Raw genomic sequence first — 14720 nt, 5'->3', positions numbered from 1 at the left:
CCAGGAATGCAAATGTGGTGCAAAACACATTTACACTGTCCTGCAAAACAATCCACACACACACACACACACACACACACACACACAGGCAGTCTGGACGGAGGCAGGTGGTCATTCTTGGAGGCAAATGTGAGAACCTCTGCTAAACGCGTAGACGTATCATATGCTGGTTATGTAACCATTGCTGACATGTTGTTTCGTAACAAACAGCCTCTTCAAAGTGTGTTCAATAAACCTGGAGTTTTCTTCATTAAAACTTCTAGTGTTTTCTCATGTTCTCTCATCTACACTCAAGTGATTTGTTATGATTGTGTTACAGTTGGAGTTGTTGGATCTCAGGAAGCAGCAGCAGGACATGGAGGAGTTCCTTAAAGCCGAGCAACAGTCAGAGAAGGACAGCAGGTACACAAACATCTCACACCTGGACACACACTCAGGTCCAGACTGACGACCCTCGTTTCAGCTCGGCCTGGAAAGAAGACACGGGCTTCGTCGAAGAATCCTCTCGGCTCTACACCATCGAGGAGCAGACTCTGGTGAGACCCTGAGCCCCTTTGTGTTCCTGCTCCACGGTGATCCCTAACATGTGCTTCTGGTCTTCTCAGTCCGGCTCCGTGGATCCCGGCTCGGATCTGCTGGAGGGGACGGCGGGTGACTCGACGGTTCCGATCCAGTCCATCACGAGGGAGAGCACCTCTCTGGAGCTGGATCCCTCCGTCTCTTTGCTGAGCCAGACGGCCCCGGAGAGGGGAGCCACCATGCCCGCGGAGCCCCCCAGGACCCAGACCCTTCTGCTGGAGGGGATGCTGGGCCGCAAGCACGACGTGGAGGGCTCGGGAAAGAAGGCGTCCAACAGGTACACGACACATCGGGTTCATGAAAGGGTGAACAAGTGCTGCTGCCTTCACTAACGTCACTGGTCTCGTCAAATGTGTCTCAAAGGTCCTGGAACAACTTGTTCTGCGTCCTGAAAGCGGCGCAGCTCTCCTGCTACAAGGACAGCAAAAGCTCCGGCCAGGGAGTGACCTACCACGGCGAGGATCCCCTCAGTCTCTGCGGCGCCACCTGGGAAGTCCTGAGCAACTACAAGAAGAAGAAGCACGTTTGCAAACTGCGGTGAGTTTCTGTTTCGACGACTCGTCTCTTCCTCTCTTGACCCGACACCGACTCTTGTCTCTCTTCCCCAGACTCGGGGACGGCAGCGAGTTTTTATTCCAGTTCAAAGACGAGGTGAGTTTTCCTGCGTCGAGGAAAAACGTCTCGCGTGTGTCGAACATTTTCATGCGACTGCAGAGAGTTGTCTTGCTTGTGTAAACACTTTTATTTTTGCTGGACTCAGCAGGACCTGACACTTCTCTAAGCCTGTTCTTTATTGTGTGATCCAGGACGAGCTCCAGCGCTGGAGCCAGGCCATGCTGAAGGCCACGGATCAGCCGACGACAGAGGAGGCGTCCGGCTCCGCGGAGGCAAAAGCCCTGAGCCTCCCCGTTCCTTCCTCCTCCTCGTCTTCCTCGGCGAACAACCCTGAGCCCGCCGTGGCGAAGAAGGACAAGGAGAAGAAGTTCAGCCGCTTCGCCAAGAAGAAGTAAATCAGGAAGCGAGTCGAGGGTCGTCCTGGACGCCCTTAGGTTTTTATATGAATATTTTTGGAAGGTTTTTCGGCTGCATTTTATTGTATCTTCGTTTTAGTGTAGTTTTGAAGTAGTGAGGCAGAAATGACAAGCACAGGAACGCTCCTCTCACTCAACCAAAGATTGCTGTCCGGCATGCTGGTGTGTGTGTGGCTGTCACCGCCTGTTATCACACTCCAGAGTCCCCTCCAGACTCTGCCTTAATTAATGGTTGCAAAATACTGTGACATGGAACACCCGGGGTTCACCAAGAACCCCCGACTTACACTCCTTATTTATTCTTGGCTCCCCCTAGCGGTAGGTGAATGAATAGATACAGAAATCTTTGTGCGACTTTACCATCTGAAAGATATTCAAGTGTTTCCAATGGAGCGGTGCTGTGTGTGAAGTGCACCGGACACACACCTTTATGCAAATTAGTCAGAGGTTTGGCCTTGACTCTGGAGAGCAGCCATCTTTTGTAGACGAAGTCATCGACCTATAAGCACATATTAACCGCCGCATGCTTTTGTTTTGACGGTGCTATCGAGGTTTTTTCCCCCGAGTCGACCCTTCATTAGAGGGCGAACCACGTCTTCATCAGAGGAAGTAAGAGATTGACTTTATAGCGGATTCTATTTATAGCCGACAACGGTGTGGGACGTTCAGGTGCAGTAGGACATTTTCGTAGGCGACATACCATGTTATATGTTATAAATCAGATCCGCACAATATTACTGTGACTCACTCGACATGATTCACCAACATCCTTCTCCCGGGTTTTTATTTAAACATGCATTTTGTACTCCGAGTGTAGAATTTGTCAACAGGAAATGTCCGTGCATTTTGAGAAAGAACATTTCAAAATAAACTCCTTAAACTCATTTTGTTGAATTCATCATTTGAAGTGACGACGAAGTTCCTTCTGGTCGCGTGAGCCACAGAAACCAGACGTTTCTATGAAGCTTCATGAAGCAGTGTCGTGTTGTTTAGAGTTCAGTAGGTGGCGCCATCAGTTTAAAATTGAAAAGCTGTTCAAAACAAAGGAAAATAGTGCAGAGACCACCATCTAGTGGCCCCTGAAGATAACGACACTGCTTCATGAAGCTTCATCAGACCATCAATACACAACAAGGCTCCAAGAAACCTGCTCGAATTAACTGAAACATTCTTTCACACTTGAAGGTTTGTTCATTTATTTTCAACACTGGAATGCAAGACTATATATTTTATCGAAAGTGTCGACTGCACTTAAATAATAATTAAAACCTCAATAATCCTTATGAATATATTTATTTTAAGTACAATCACACAGTCTGGAGGAAACGAGGAAGGTTTGTCAAGATGAACATGTGTGACATCAGCTGGTGCGAGAAGCGAAATGTGAAAAAAAAACAAAAAGATAAAAGTTAAATATTTACATTCCGGTGACAGCTGATCACATGAGCAGCGATCAGATCCGCTGCAGTAATGGAGGCCGAGTATAACGTGTTCGCACAGTAGCAAAGGTTGGAAAGACGCAGGAAGACTGACGGACGTCCTGCTCTACTTGATGAGCTTGTTGGCTCGTTGGTTCGCCTCGTCGATGCGGGATTTGTTCATGTCCGCCTGCGGGAGAGACGAGGGTCACAACACGGGTCTAGAGTCACATGATGGAACCGGACCCACCTTGTCGGTGATCCTGTCGATGCTCTTGTTCTGCTTGTCGATCTCGCTGCCCATGTCCACGGCCATGTTCTTCAGGTTGCTCAGGATCCCTCCCACAGCGTCCAGGTTCTCCTCCATCTCGTCCTCCCGGGCGTCGTTGGTGATCCTGGAGGTTCAGAGGTCGCCGGTGAGAAACCCCCGATGACAGACCGGGATCTCTTTACCTCTTGACGTACGGCCCCGAAGGTGCCGAGGTGTTGGTCTGCCCCGCCTGACCGTTGCGGACCGCGGAAGGTTGCCTGGAGACCACTTTGGAACCGTTGGACGTGCTGTCGTCCCCCCCGCCGAGACCCCAGGTCCGCTTGTACTTGGAGTCGTGCTCGATGGACGTCACTCTGCAGCAGGAGACGCGGGTCAGGGTTGAGAACCAGAGACTCAACATCACACACAGCTTCAGGTCTACCCAAGATCCTACCTGATCTGGAGGTAATCATCAAAGAGTGCTCTCCTCCGGAGGGAAGCGTTCAGGACAGAGATACACACTTAGACTCACACACTTTTTATCATCTACAACTCAGACACTGCAGGTCCAGGTCACGACCTATGACCTCGGACCCAGACCCCAGACCCCGTGCACTGGTCCCCGAAAATCCCCTGAGCATGATTATCTTGGACCCTGAGTGTTTAGGAAACTAATTGAAGGTACCTAGGACTCCAAACACCCCCTAGATATATAAATATATATATATATATATAGGCATAAGGGTTTGTGTATTGAGGGTTGGGTTAAGAGGACGACCTTTTAAAAGTGGAGACCTTTGAGCCCAACAGCACATGGGGTCTAGAAGATCACACGACAAGAATAGATCATTGACAACAAAGACTAACATCAGACACGACTTCAAGGCCTGACAACCAGACCTGACTGTGTTGAGAAGTAAACGGACAAGAGAAAGAGACGGTTTCATTCAAAACTCAAGGTTATTTCAACGAGTCCTTCTTAGCTTTACAACTAATGTGAAAACTCTCCTGACTCACTCACATGTTTCAAAAGGTAAAGTCTTCAAGATGCAGTCAGTCCCTCATCATGACCATGTTTTCAACTTATTACTTTATAAACTCCTCCCTAGTTTGAAATCTCGGCGAACAAGAGGTTACGAGAGCGTCCATTATGAGGTAGTAATGGCTTCACAGTTTCTCCTCCAGCCAGCTGCAATCACGCCCTGCTTTGTTTATACAACGAGTCCCTTGGAGATGGCGACTTCCGGGGTTTAATGACATGCGGTGATAGACCTCGACGCTCGGCCAAGTTGGTGTGGTTGTGAAGCGGCTTCAGTGGGCGGGGCTTAAGCACATTTTCTAATGTAAATATCACCTGTCGCACGGGCAGACGCAGAGGCCGCAGCACTTGGAGAGGTCCTTCAGGTTCTTCTCCGCCTGCCTCATGTCCTGGTTGATCTGGTCCATGCCCTCCTCCGTACGCCTCAGCTGCTCTGCAACACACACACACACACACACACACACCATGAAGGTCGACTCCACGTGGAGGTGGTCACTTGAACCCCATGAGGAACCTACCTCCCTGCTGGTCCAGCATCACCATGGTGTTGGTGCCCGTCTGTTTGCTCTGGAGACACGACAAGCACAAGCTTTAGAGATGCTTCATAGTACATGTTAACAACAGCGACTCAGAATTATTCCACACGCTTCATGCTAGTTTTTGGAGTTTGTGTTAAAAGTGGCGACGACACATATTTCGAGCGTGTGTCACTGTTCTCCGTCTCACCTCCTCCGCCATCTGCAGCATCCTCCTCGTGCTCTCCAGGGACTGTGGAGATGAAGAACATGACACGTCAGGAAAGAAATGTCAGCAGATAACATTCTCCAGTGCTTTCTTTAAACATTTAAAGTCCGTAGAACTTCCTCACAAGTTGACCTCGACAACCAACACTCCAGCCTGATTCTAATAGTTCTAGGAGGGTCTTGGGAGTTTCTAACATCCAAGAAAGAACAATAAGTGCAAAGAAGATAAAAGCGACCGTTAATATTCAGAGCACAGCACCAGGAGGAACGTTTGCTCGCAGCAGCCGTGCTAGTCCACACAAGTCTGAACTGGAGGATCGGATTGTGGCTCCTGGGCCTGTTCTTGAGGATTTTATCTGTTGCTAATAACAATTGAGTTATATGTTCAAGCGACAAGTTTTAACATTTTATAAAAAGCACTTTTTATCCTGTAAAGAGAAAGTAGAAGTAGAACTTTCTGAAACACTAGTCCAGATCTTGACCAAGTCAAACGTTAATTGTTAAATTGACGATTTAATTTTCAAAGGGAAATTCTATACTGACAACGTAAAGGCATTTTATTGAATCAAAATACATAAGAGATTTGGGCAAAAAAACTGTACAGAGAAAGGTTTCACTTATTAAACCAGGAGACACAATGTCCTTGTTTTTAACCTACAATTGTTTGCTACAATATTAAGTAAAATGTATAAGTTTCATACAAGACGTCAACAATAGCGATCTTGATATCTAAAAATATCCTACATTAAGGATGCATTAAGTGGTCTAAAAGTTCTGCATTATATTAGTATCTCTAGCACTGTGACGCTCTTGGAGAGCTTGTAGTGATGTCCATTGTTAACCTTCTGAATCCTACTGGTTACAGTTTCATGAGAACAAAGTTTGTATTCTTGCTCTACAATAAGTCCAATAAGTAACACGTGCGTCAGAGCGTGTTAGCGGCAGGATGGTTACCAGACACTTGAAAGGGTTTTAAGTCCCCATCACTACACAGCACTAAATATAAATGGATTTGAACTATTTGTTATCCATCTTTTCCAACTGCCTTTTCAAAGGAGAACATTTTCTTTCCAAGTCACCTACTATAGACTCTCTATGTGCTGATCTCTGACTTCTAATGAAACTCTAGGGCAGCAACAGAAGTGAAGTGCAAACAGTTCAAAGGTATACGATTTACTTTACAGCACAAGTTAATAGCAGTTCCCATTACCTTGATGATACTAGGAAAATGTAATCTAACCATTTGTGTTTATGGACTGAAGATATGATGTTTTCTACCCGTCATTTCTCCGGCAAATACAAATGTGATCCTACTGACGGCTTTTACATTAGATCGTTGAGATCCTGTTGCAGTTCTTTTTTTATTTATTTAACAAAAGTTTCATTTCAATTGGGAATTAGACGGCATAATATGTGATGCACATCTGATGTAATAGAACAATAACAAATATTTTCAGGTTAGCAGAAGTACTGTAAGTACACAAACCCTGACGTCCTTGTTCGGTCATGTGCGCTCACTTGTTTGTTTCAAGTGCTTCGGATTATAATTGTTTTGGTTTTTATATCATATGTTCTGTTGACTCAACATTTGAAACGATGAGTCACCGGTCACGTGACCCGACAGCCCAACAGACAAAAGAAGCCGATGCTGAGCAGGAATGCAGTCACTTCAGGTGAGTTCCGCCTCCATGTTTCTATTAATAGCGGCGTCGCACAGAGAGAGACGGATCCAGAAGAGAGGCAGAATACAAGGTTATGAGTTGCGACTCTGCTTTTACCTCCACATACGAGCCGTTAACAAGACACATGGATTCCTTCACTGTTGGCTGCAGCAAATATAGTGAACAGAACCGGCCATATGGATCCATCAGTGATCTGCTCAGCCAGAACATGAGCATTAGACTCCAGTCCTTCAGCTGCCAAGTGTAGGGTTAGTTTGAATAGTCTCGGGAAAAAAATGAGCTTTATCCTCTGGACCATTGTTCGAAATATGTAGACAATGGTTAGTACTTGTTGAGCTATACTTGTCCTCCAAATACCCTTTTCCTTTCCCTCAGTTTACTCCATCCACAGCTTCTTGTGGAGAATCTGAAGGTAAAGTGAGGTAAAAACAGACGATGGACTTTTAAAGGCAAGGTTTCTAATGAGACCTTATTGATGTCAAGCTTCTACACAGTCGTACTGAATACTTGGCGATATAAGGGGAAATGTTTATCATGTTGTGTTCCTCTTCTCTTTCGTAATTTGACAACACTTCTTTTCACTGTGACTTCAGCATTTTATCTGTAAACGTGAAAGGGTTCATTTAACAACTGAAGACCTTTCAAATATTATACTTAAAACAATTTAATATTGTAATAAATGATAAACATTTTATTTCTATTGCAATTTGCAATAACTCTTGTATCTCTCATTGTATGTTATTTTCCTTACGTAAAAACTAAAAACTTTAAAATCCAGCCCTCACATGGAAAATGCATGCAGAAGAAATGCAAACTCCACATATAGGAACAATGCCAGAGGACTGTTAAATGAACTTTAACCACCGTCAGGAAGCAGATGCAGTGAAGCTGCACCAGAGAGTGAGCAAAACAAAGGAAGAGGAGGAGACCTGGAAGTTTGGCGTTGAATTTTGTTGTATCATTAGTGCTCAGCCATTCTAAATCAAGCACAAACTAGCAAACAAGACAATAGTTTCCATGTTTAAATGGTGTTCTTTGGACTTCACATTCACACAGGGCGATAACATTTACTGATATTTAATTTACAACTCATATCTTGAACAATTTTCAACTAGTGTGCTGCCATTTTATATTGGCTTGAGCCTCATCAAGAAAAAGAACAGCAATACCTGTGAACTTGACCAGGGTTCTGTCCAGCACACATTATTGGACCAAGCAGAGAAAAGCAGAGAAGGAAAGAAGCACACAGAGAAGACGGAAAATAGCAGGAAGTTAGAAAGAGAAGGTGTTAAAAAAAAGATTACAAACAGAATATAAGAACATCCAGTAGATTACAGGCAGAAAGCTTTAGTTAAACACCACTTATTGAATCAGATGACGGATCACATGATGCCAGGAGAACTGATTAAACACTTGGGATGAAAGTACACTTAATTACATGCAACTATATTCAAACTGCCACCAAGTACACAGGAACCCTTTCTTTTTTCTCATCTTTACTGTATATTAAGTGCATTCTTAAATTCTCAGTTATATGTTCGAAAAAGATTACACACCATCAAGGGACAAGACAGTAAACTAGATTAGCAGCAGAGGTATTAGTGAGGTATTGTGAGCGACACAGTATTCACACCAATATTTAACCGAGGGCGAGAGAACTTTTCCCTCAATTTTGAGGGGTTTAGTGCCAATGAGAATAATCTCTGAGTAGCATATAGAAGAGCTGGCTCTGATTGATATTATATTGATTTCCAAAAGAGAAAGGGGGGGAAATCAACTTGTTTTCTATACAAATTCATCCAATGGTAATTACATTTTTTGTCACAATTTTGTCGCTCGCGAGACTTCCATGTCAGTTGCATAACAAAACAAACTAAAGTTCTTTCAAACATGCAAATATTATGCGATAAGAAACACCACAAACCCGTTTTAATCACCTGAAGATAAGGCATGTTATAATGTTTCATGTAGGCTAAAGAGTGCTACGACTCCCTGTGACATACGAAAACACTTGATCTATTTTCATCTGCTTATCATGAGGAGGAGCAATGAATTGACTGAAGTACTAACGTCAGACATTTTACTTTTAATACTAGCCAAGGACATTATTTCTAATTATACTGTACTGTGAAGTTGAAAGATAGATTCAGAAAGATCATGAACGAAAATCGGATCCCAGAGAAAAGTTGCACAGCTGGAATTATTTAACACAAGAAGCTTATTTTAACATTAACCGGTAATTAAAGATTCACTCATAATGTTGTATACATTTTTTGATGTGGTGTTAAAGATAAGTGTTTTTTTTTTTATACTGATCATTCAGAAGCTGCTAGAGGTTTGGTTAATTTAACAGGGGAATACCTTAAAATGATAATAACTATATATACTGTATATATATAATTATAATACATAATAATTTAATATACATTTCTATGTATATGTACACGTCACCCACGTTTGGCTAAGGGAGCAGGTAGATAATAAAGAAAGGGGATCAAGAACAGAACAATAGCAGCATAGGCCGACATTACATTGCACTAACTAAGCTATTTTGGAAAACTTAGTACGGATTTCTAACGTGGTGTGGATGTGCTTTGATAACAACATTCCATTACCTCATCAGTCACTTGGTTGGCCCTCATTGTGATCTGTTCTACCGACATCTCGTCCATGTTGCTGCCGGCCTGTTTGGAGGCACCCGCTGTTGCACCCAGTTCAATGTTTTGTGGCCTGGAAAAAAAAAAAGAAAAGAGGAAATTTCATAAAAATCACTTCATTGTCAGCCAAGACACATGTCAGTTGCCACTGTTTATTTGAATGCATTGTGGTTCTCTGCAAACGATATTTGATAACATTAATTCCTGTAAAGTATATTAACATTCTTCACAATGGAATGATGGATGGAATGACTCAGGAAGTAATACAGTTATTAACCAACAAATAATAACCAATCATAACGGTTTGTTTGACAACTTTAGTCATTACCTTTCCATTCCGTCTTTACCAATTTAACATTTAAATGATAGTGTCCTTATAATATGTCTTTTGACAATCCAATTTTGGTGCTAAATAAAAAATCTTAATTAAAAAAAAAATATATATTCTGGATATTTCTCTTGTGTTTGGTTGGTCATGTCATTATCATGACTGAGGTGAATGAAATGTACTTCAATAAATTAATTAAACTTAAATCAAAATGTAGTTTTTCTTTATTAAAAAGGCAAAAAGAAAAAGGATTTAGCCCAATATCCATGTATTCAAGTCTGTGAATCTAAAACACTAGAATATTTTGGTTAATAAATAATCTATTTTTAACTGTATTGTTCTGTTGTTTAAGCGCTTTGTGACTTTACAAACATAAATAACTAACTTAAGAAATAGTTTTTATTTTTAACATCAACTTTGTGGTTGGGAACACATGGTTTTTAACATTGTGGTAGAGCAAGTTACTTTGGCGACAAACTGTGTTAAACAAATATTAATAGAAAAGTTTCCGTGTCTACACACACAACAGATGAAAGTGATCTGTGTGTCAAATGTTTGAGCATTGAAGGGAATTATGCATCGAGCTCTCACAGAGCTCTCCCATGGAGTGACTGTCATACGTTTCTAACAGTTCATGAACCGACTGGCAAGATACTTAAACAGCAGGTTTTACACGGTTTATTGAGGCAAGCTTTTAGGAAACAAATCGATTGATTGACATGTTGAAATTCTGATCGCAAAATGGACATAAATCTTTTAGTTTTGCTTTGCAGCACAAAGTCAACATAATCTGTGGATTATCATAAGTAAAGAAAATATTTCAGGTCCTTGCTGCGTTTCTCTCTCTCTCTCTCTCTCGGTCCGTTCTCAACCTTCCACAGAGCATGACTTTCTCTTTTTCAGACGTGCAGCCAACGCACGTCTGTGAAAAACCAAACAGGGAAATGGATTTTTGAACAAGGTACAACGTTCACTCTACCGGATGCCGTCCACTTTGCAAACATTTTTTATAGATGGTTCACTATGAAGTGCACACAATCTGTAAGACACGTTAAAGCGTCTGTTTGCTTTAATAAAATATGTCAAACCATCCCTTTTACTTATCAACTCTTTCTGTACCAATGTTAAAGCATATATATTAAGTTTCAGGATAGTACAACTGCACTTCAACAGCAACAAGATTGAAGGTATATGTTATGTTGATACTTTTTTTTAGTAAGTAAGTAAGTAAGTAATTTTTATTTGTATAGCGCTTTTCCAGACCAGGGTCACAAAGCGCTTATACAATCAAAACAATATTCAATAAAGTATATATTTTAAAGATCAAGATAAAACTGATAACACAACAGGAGTTGCAGAAAATCAAGGAAAAGCCTGAACAAATAGAAACCTTTTTTGACCATTTATAAAAAGGCTTCAGAACAGTGCACACTTTTCTACCTTCATAATCAAAAATAACTTAAGATGTTTGGATGAAAAAATGAAAGAAGGTGGCAATTATATTATTGCTGACACAACGAGAAGAGCGAAAAAAGGTGACTAAACACATTTTTTAGTTCTATTTGAATTATTTGTATCGACATCTATGCTGGTTAGGAGACAGGTGGCAACAAACTGCTGACGTTACACTTAAGAAGATCCTCAAACAACCTCTTGTGAAAGAAGATTAAATGGTCAAAATGTTTGTCATCCGGAGTTTACGAAATCTACCATTTCTCTAGATCTTATCAATCTAGTAAAAAAAAACGTCACTAGATCACACGGTGGTTCATTTACTTTGTTAAAAAACTGAAACCCAAGGTTGTTTTACCTAACAAAGAAACCTCACCACAAATGCTAACTAAACTGGAAGAAAAACAAAAGGCGAGGACAGACTCCCATGATCACCGTCTCTGTTGGGAAAGACGTTTCTTGTTCTTCTACCCAAACCTGTTTGTCCGCAACCAACAGAACACACCGACGTCTCTGATCTCAACACGGTTCCACTTCCTTCTTCTTTCTGAAACAAGGTTCAATTAAAACAGACTAAATTCTTCCATAATGATACCGTCGCTGTGGCATTATTTAAATTTGATGATAAGAGATTAATAATATATATATATATATACATACATGTACAATTTAAGCGATACTAGTCCAGGGCCTTAAGCAAGTTGCTGGTCGGATTCCTTCATCCATGGGGATTTGTAAGACTGCCCTTTGAGCAACTTGCTGGTAAACAATCCCACTTTAACAACAAACAAAAAAAGCAGAAGAAGAAAAATAAAGCCAATAGGTTTAAAACTATAGATCTTAAAGTTGATAAAAAAAACAATGTATCAAGAAGGTCAACGAACAAATGTTCATTACAATGTTATTTGTTTGTGACCAAAATAAAGACAATCGAGTCAAATGTTTTCAACTGATAAAACAAGCAAATATTAATACATTTCCACTAAATATATATATATTTTTTTTTAAATGGAAGTCATGACACCATGTGACGTTGGCGGTCGCTTGATAAACAGGTGACATCTGTACACCCACACCCATGACAAGTTACAGCTCAATACCTACGTACAAAACACCCCTAATAAAAGTTGGAATAGATAACCAAAGCAAGCTCACATTTTTAAGAAGAGTCCTTGTCACATATATTATTCCCAAACCAGGATCCAAAGCGAGTCCTTTAAACTAGCCGTGGTGGCTAACAGACAGAGCTAGTTACAGCTAGTTCCGCTTCCCTGTCAACTTGTTCTCACGAACAACTTCACCAGGCGGAAAAGAAAAAGCGAGGACGATATTCAAACAAGGGTGTCGATTCTTACTGTCAACCCTCCTCGTCTGAAGAATTACCTGGAACTCCTCCTTCTTTGAGGAACGTGAACTTGGTGCGGAGAACTTTAGGAATTCCTTCACGGCGAGTCCCGAGCAGAAGTGTGTCTGACGCTGCGTTTACGTGTCGTCGGAAATGTCAACGTCGCCAAACATGACCTCATCGCTTCACGGATACGCGGTTTACAATTGGGTCTATTCTATATTATTTACAACGAAAACAACAATATAAACAATATTAATCATTATTTGATTTACATTTCAATGTTATCTGCTCTTTACTCTTAAATGATTTATTTATTTATTCGCTGTCCAATGCATACATATTGTCTATTAGTACCTTAACGTCTCACTTTTACTGTATTATTTTTATTTTATTCTCCTCATTTAATGTTATTCTGTTTTATTTTATTTCATTGTATTGTTCATTTGATATAACACGATTGTTGTGTTTTTACATAACTGGCAAAAAGCGATTTCTAAATGTTAATTCTGATTCTACAGTTTTAATAAAAACATCTGATTATTGTTTTGATTTAGGTGTGACGACTTGTTTGTTTGAAAAGTCATCCAAGTTACAAATGCAGGAAAATATCTCATATATGTACCACAACAACAACAAAAAATAACTGTGGATGTGTCCGTGGAAGTATATCAGTGTCATCAGAATATTGAAAGGTTTCTTTGTTTCTTAATCTTTATTGAAATGTTGATTTATTTAAGCATTTAATTATAATTGGAATAATTCAAGTAAAATAATTCTATATTGAAACGTTTATATATTTTTTATCTTTTTTAATAATTGATCTCAATCTTTTTTATATTGAAAGGAAGAATTAGTTGTTTTTTTCTTAATAATGACATTTACATTTTTTGATCACAGTAGTTTTGTACTCGTTTGTTATTGTCTGGTGGCACTTTTATATCAACGTATTTATTAAATTTAGAATATTCAATTTTTAATTATAGGAAAAAGTGGGTAACCCTATTCAATTTTTTAATGAAATTATATTAATAAAAAAATCAACATTTCAATATTAAAATAATGTAATTTAATTATATATATATATATGTAAAAAAAACACCACCTTTGACTAAAAAACACTTGAAAAGTTAAATTCAACCATTAAATATTCTGATTGCACTGATATACTTTCTTATGTACGTGCAAACCTGTCCTGAAAGAAAATAAATACACAATAATTTGACACGACATGCTCAATGTAACTGTCCCTTCTCTCCACAATGGTAGCACCCATAGATGTTCTGGCCCCTCAAGTCTCCAGGAGAGAGAAAAAAAAAGTTGCTGCTCCGCTTTGCCACATGAGAGCAGCATTTACCCTCCACCTAGTCCTCCTTCACTTCCTATCTTCTCTTCCTTCCTTCTCATTATTCACATGAAGAAAACTTTGTGCTGATTTTCCTCTTTTCTTCACCATCGTCTCTCTGCTCCCATGTTTGCTTCTGCATCCTCTCTGCTCAAGGTGACAGCAAAGACAGTGCAGCCGACATATCACTCTCTTAAACAGCCAACGTCATCCTTTTTACGTGCAGCTGTTTATCTCCCTGTTGGGTAGATTTACCTCCACGCAGGATATTTCATAACAGCTTAGAATAAACACAGGGGGAAGCTGCAGAGATGCCCTCAGTGAACTGCCCACTGCTCTCCAAACGCTGCCCTGCTCTTCCTCGCCCATGTATCTTTTATAGAGTCTACATTGTATGCATTATTTAGCAATAACACATGGTCCATCTGGAGTCCTGAGTGTGTGTGTGTGTGTGTGAGAATAAGTGTGTATTGTCGATTGAGAAAAGGTCCTTAGTTAACTTTCCTCTGCGTTTTTTCACTATTTCACGCCACATCCAACCGTGCTTGAAGAGCACAGAATGAGTATTTCCTATGTAATTACAGCCAACTTGTAATGTGTTCGACGGAGAGGAGGAAGAGGAAAGGAGCAAAAGTGAAACAGTCTCTACAGATGGCACATTCAGGTCCAGACCCTTTTATCATCCTCATTAATAGAAATGGGATTCCTGCCCTAATTTCATAATATCGTAATGATGCCAGTTTGAATGTGAGGAGAGAGAGAGAAAAATGAAACAACAAACAAACAAAAGAGCCGATTATTAATGTGAAGGAAAGAAAAAGGACACCATCTGTATGTTCTGGCTTTTCTTT

The 14720-nt window shown here is 40.6% G+C and overlaps 2 protein-coding genes and 1 long non-coding RNA gene across 6 annotated transcripts in view; 1 reads left to right on the top strand and 2 right to left on the bottom strand.

Annotated features, from left to right (window-relative positions):
- The window catches only part of sptb (spectrin, beta, erythrocytic), a 32654-nt gene extending 30160 nt beyond the window's left edge, over positions 1-2494 (top strand). For both annotated transcript variants that reach the window (XM_087780225.1, XM_087780224.1), the window contains 6 exons: positions 320-402; positions 464-536; positions 606-856; positions 943-1116; positions 1188-1230; positions 1386-2494. In XM_087780225.1, coding sequence (XP_087636351.1) covers positions 320-402; positions 464-536; positions 606-856; positions 943-1116; positions 1188-1230; positions 1386-1589 — 828 coding nt within the window. In that variant the 3' untranslated portion in view covers positions 1590-2494. The remainder of the gene's footprint in view (positions 1-319; positions 403-463; positions 537-605; positions 857-942; positions 1117-1187; positions 1231-1385) is intronic.
- A 393-nt stretch (positions 2495-2887) lies between these two features.
- On the bottom strand, positions 2888-12671 carry snap23.1 (synaptosome associated protein 23.1). 3 transcript variants are annotated; one of them, XM_087780227.1, is made up of 8 exons: positions 12563-12671; positions 9358-9472; positions 5044-5085; positions 4836-4884; positions 4633-4750; positions 3482-3652; positions 3279-3423; positions 2888-3218 (listed from the first exon to the last, which is right to left on the bottom strand). In XM_087780227.1, the coding sequence occupies exons 2-8, from the start codon at positions 9412-9414 to the stop codon at positions 3156-3158; spliced, it is 645 nt and encodes a 214-aa protein (XP_087636353.1). In that variant the 5' UTR covers positions 9415-9472; positions 12563-12671; the 3' UTR covers positions 2888-3155. The 3 variants fall into 3 exon arrangements, with proteins under 3 accessions (XP_087636353.1, XP_087636354.1, XP_087636352.1); XM_087780228.1 differs by having other exon boundaries at positions 12535-12636; XM_087780226.1 differs by lacking the exon at positions 12563-12671 and adding an exon at positions 12335-12511.
- LOC148060846 (uncharacterized) lies at positions 5248-9349 on the bottom strand. The gene is made up of 2 exons (XR_015709292.1): positions 8977-9349; positions 5248-8758 (listed from the first exon to the last, which is right to left on the bottom strand). It is a non-coding gene; the product is annotated as an uncharacterized LOC148060846 (long non-coding RNA).
- Positions 12672-14720: the final 2049 nt, after the last annotated feature.

This window comes from Callionymus lyra, chromosome 18 (genome assembly GCF_982586985.1).
Source record: "Callionymus lyra chromosome 18, fCalLyr1.hap1.1, whole genome shotgun sequence".
Classification (NCBI taxonomy): domain Eukaryota; kingdom Metazoa; phylum Chordata; class Actinopteri; order Syngnathiformes; family Callionymidae; genus Callionymus; species Callionymus lyra.
The sequence above is the reverse complement of the archived record's forward strand: the minus strand, read 5'-3'. Positions and strand labels throughout refer to the sequence as shown.

Coding starts and splice junctions, on each gene's coding strand:
- snap23.1 (XM_087780226.1), bottom strand. Junction 4,885..5,043: donor TGCTGCAGATGGCGGAGGAG/GTGAGACGGAGA, acceptor TCGTGTCTCCAG/AGCAAACAGACGGGCACCAA. Junction 3,424..3,481: donor TCGGGGCCGTACGTCAAGAG/GTAAAGAGATCC, acceptor CTGAACCTCCAG/GATCACCAACGACGCCCGGG.